A 3,864-nucleotide genomic window follows, 5' to 3' on the forward strand; every position below is an offset into this window, starting at 1 on the left:
ATTAATATCGGAGCAAGCAGGTCGGGTCCATGTTGTCGACACACGACGATTCGAAGATAGGCAGATTCTGGATATCCCCAATACAGTTAACTATCGCATCAGGAGTATGCGAAGAAGGCGAGATAATTTTGGCAATGACAACAACAGCCCGCCAAGTAGTGCTTCTGGTCCTAGTTCTGGACCCAGTGACAGCAGTACTTACTCTCGACGGCGGAGATTGATGGGAATAGCCAGCTCGCGCATCACGGCTGAGGTTCCACAACAAAGCGCTGGGGGGTCGTCTTATGTCCCGGCGTATCCGTCTGACTATGTCACACATGATGAGACGGGCGAGATGCGTCGTCGCGGTAATGACTTTTCGAGTGATACCGCGTTGGCAGGGTACTACTATCAAGAACACGAAGGCAGACATAGCGCAGAGAGGAGTCAAGAAGGCTATGACGATCGCAATGATGAAGCCGAACTTGATGATGACGAGCTGGATGATGATGAACGGTATTGTGTGTTTGGAGACATGGCTGTGTCTCGTTCGGCGTCCTCTTCGTCAAGTAATATCACCGGTCGATACACGAACTCCATGGACCCTGCAGCACGCTTAATTCGGGAAAAAGAGATATCCGGGATTGCATGGAGCGATGAAGACGGAGGCTCAGTTATTGTGGGGTGGGATAGCGGTATTGGTAAATGGACGGTTGACAGGTGGGGACGTCGTATCTTCCCATCCTACAAGATGCGGTAGGCGAAAGGAGTTTATTGGGAGGAACGGTTTCGGACGTACACTGATTATATTCTTACCATTGGATTAAATTTCTTTAGTTATTTTTGAGTTGCTTTTGAATTGATGGAAGTGCATGGCGTTACGAGTACTTATCAGCAGGAATGGTTTTCGGCGATAGCGGAGGATGAAATGGAGTCATTAGGCTATGTTAGGCGTAGTAGTGTTATGTGAATTGTCTTTTGTTAACTTTCGTTCTACTTGGTGTATAATTTGTATATAGTCTCTAATAATATATCTCAGTAGGTTGTTAGTTTATTATATTCTAGCTTAATTACCTACTGTGATTTCACGATTTACAATTGCAGTGGCTTGAACGTAATCATTTGCGTCATATTAATGCAACCGTGCTTGGCTGATGGAAGATCGGTTCACAAAAAAAATGATGTCAATCTGGTTGCAATTGTCGTTCGAATTGTCCTTATCTTGACACAATAATCGGAATATGCAGATGTGTTTCTTTACTGGATTGCGCATAACCGCAAACTCGAACGGTTCCGTGCTTATCCGGTTTTGCAGGTCACCTCGATGAGAACGTATATTTTCGTAACTGCCCCTGAACCGAACCGGCTCAGCAATCAACATTGCTCCAGGTTCGAGTTTCAACGGGCGAAGATCTCAAACAGACCCTACAGACCCGAACTTCCGATTCCCACCCGCGGCTCCGATATAAGTATTCTCTGCGCATACATTTGCGAAGCCAATTTGCTACTACTGGTATAATAATTAGGATACTTTTTGAAAATGGCATCGTTCTTCCGCACTACCGGCGTTTCAGCTCTGAAGGTAGGTGATGTTTAGTCGAGGAATAGGAGCGGTTCAGAGGCTCGGGTCGTGATTTGTCTTCTGTAGCACAAGCCTTGTTTCATTTACGTGCTCGCAATTTCTGTGAGCGATTACAAATCGCCATCACCGATCCCTGACACTTCCTCCTGATTGATTGCAATCCATTAGGGATATATTTGAAGACTGTAATTGACTGATTAAATACACAGAACGCATCGCGTTGGTACTCTGCTGCTGGTGCCTCTCGCGTCTCTGCCCCGATATTTTCGAACCGCTATTTCGTTGCCAGTTCCATTGCTATTGCCGGCACCGCTTCTTTCTACGCGTACTCTTCAATGACTTATCCCGTGTCCGCTGCATCCCCTGTTTTCAAGGGCGACTTTATTGACTTGACAGTATGTTCGAATTGTCGAGTAGTGAAGATTGCGACTAAGTAGACATCTAGCTCACTGAGGTTACGAAAGTCAGTCATGACGTATGTGCTAGTTCCGAATACCTTGCAATACAACACAATCTAACAAAAGACATAGACCAGCATCTTCCGCTTCGCATACCCTGGGGCCGATGATGAAAGCGGCTTGATCACCGCGTCGGCCATCCTTGTCAAGTACAAGGACGAGAACGACAAGAACATCATCCGCCCATATACGCCTATCACGGACCCCAGGACTAAGGGATACCTCGACTTGCTTGTCAAGGTATATCCCGAGGGTAAAGCATCCAAGCATATTCACTCGCTCAAGCCGGGCGACAAGCTTGCATTCAAGGGCCCGATTATTAAGTACCCGTGGACTCCGAACAAGGATCCTCAAATTGTGCTTATCGGCGGTGGTACCGGCCTTACTCCTCTCTGTAAGACTAGTCCGAGATTGTTATTATATTGCAAGCTTTGGTGACTGATAGATTCAAACAGACCAGCTGATCCACGAAATCACCAGTAACCGAGGCGAGGACAAGACTGAAATCACGCTCTTGTACGGCAACAAGACAGTCGACGACATTCTCCTGTACGACGAGCTCAAGTCGATCGCTGCCAAAGACGACAAGTTCAAGGTTTACTTCACGGTTGAGAAGGACGCGCCAGAGGACACGATCGCCGGCTTCATCAATGACGCCGTTGTCAAGAAGGCGATCGGCGACAAGGACTTCAAGTCATTCAAGTTCTTTGTCTGCGGACCGCCTGGTCTTTACAACGCGATCTCCGGATCGAAGGTCTCGCCTTCTGATCAGGGCGAGCTGACTGGTTTGTTGAAGTCTTATGGTGTGGATAAGGAACAGGTTTTCAAGTTTTAGAACCGTATATGTTATACAGCATTGAGATGATATGGCGAGTTACATCTGTATGGACTGATAGATTCAAGAATTAGAAATATATTTACTAGGTGACTGTTATTGCTCTGATCATTTAAGACGCTCCTCTAATCTACGACCAGTATACATATGACATTTGTTACTGCAGCCCTGCTGGACATATCCAACAGTCAGATAATGAAACAATCTGATACCCACACAATTCATCCATCTGGTTTCTGTCGCGAAATTGCAAGCACAATCCTAACATCAGACTATCCCGTGCGCTATCCTGTGCGCTATCCTGTGCGCTATCCCGTGCGATCTGCTATAATCTGGGTTGCGAATGGGGCAGTTAAAATATTTAATGGCGTACCTAGCAATGTAGTACTAAGTGGGTCGTTTTTTTGTCATTTCCAACCGTCCATTTACCAATGCCGCTCTCCCACCCCACAATCACTGAGCCTGAGTCTTCATCGCTCCATGCAATCCCGGATATCTCTTTTCCCCGAATTGAGTGTGCTGCAGGGTCCATAAAGTTCGCGTATCGACCGGTGATATTACTCGACGAAGAGAACGCTGACCCACTGCGATTGTCATAGCCTTCTTGACTCCTCTCTGAGATATGTCTGCCTTCGCGTGCTTGATAGTAATACCCTGCCAACGCGGTATCACTCGAAAAGTCGTTACCTCGACGACGCATCTCGCCCATCGCATCGTGCGTGAAATATTCAGACGGATACGGCGGGGCATGAGACGACCCTCCAGCGCCTTGTTGGTGCATCCGCAAGCTGGCCCTGGCCATTTCCATAAGTCTACGTTGTTGAGAATATATACTGCTTTCACTGGGTCCGGAATTGGGACCAGAAGCACTACCTGGTGGGTTGTTGTCATTTCCAGAATCACCTGGTCCGATACGATAGTTAACTGTATTGGGAATATCCAGAATCTGCCTATCTTCGAATCGTCGTGTATCGACAACATGGACCCGACCTGCTTGCTCTGATATTAAC

At 47.0% G+C, this 3,864-nt stretch overlaps 3 protein-coding genes across 3 annotated transcripts; 2 read left to right on the top strand and 1 right to left on the bottom strand.

Annotated features, from left to right (window-relative positions):
* Positions 1 to 13: 13 nt before the first annotated feature.
* Positions 14 to 739, top strand: V1508DRAFT_401260 (uncharacterized protein; the record flags this gene model as incomplete). The annotated part of the gene is made up of 1 exon (XM_066938405.1): positions 14 to 739. A coding segment is annotated over one exon (726 nt), but the record flags the coding sequence as incomplete, so codon positions are not given.
* Positions 740 to 1,896: 1,157 nt separating this feature from the next.
* V1508DRAFT_362604 (uncharacterized protein) lies at positions 1,897 to 2,854 on the top strand (the record flags this gene model as incomplete). Its single annotated transcript, XM_066937241.1, has 4 exons — positions 1,897 to 1,956; positions 2,007 to 2,036; positions 2,092 to 2,413; positions 2,475 to 2,854. 4 exons carry the CDS (start codon positions 1,897 to 1,899, stop codon positions 2,852 to 2,854), a joined length of 792 nt encoding a protein of 263 aa, XP_066791957.1.
* Positions 2,855 to 3,227: 373 nt separating this feature from the next.
* On the bottom strand, positions 3,228 to 3,804 carry V1508DRAFT_436146 (uncharacterized protein; the record flags this gene model as incomplete). The annotated part of the gene is made up of 1 exon (XM_066942097.1): positions 3,228 to 3,804. A coding segment is annotated over one exon (577 nt), but the record flags the coding sequence as incomplete, so codon positions are not given.
* Positions 3,805 to 3,864: the final 60 nt, after the last annotated feature.

This window comes from Lipomyces doorenjongii (genome assembly GCF_038497915.1).
Source record: "Lipomyces doorenjongii strain NRRL Y-27504 unplaced genomic scaffold V1508scaffold_237, whole genome shotgun sequence".
Taxonomy (NCBI): domain Eukaryota; kingdom Fungi; phylum Ascomycota; class Lipomycetes; order Lipomycetales; family Lipomycetaceae; genus Lipomyces; species Lipomyces doorenjongii.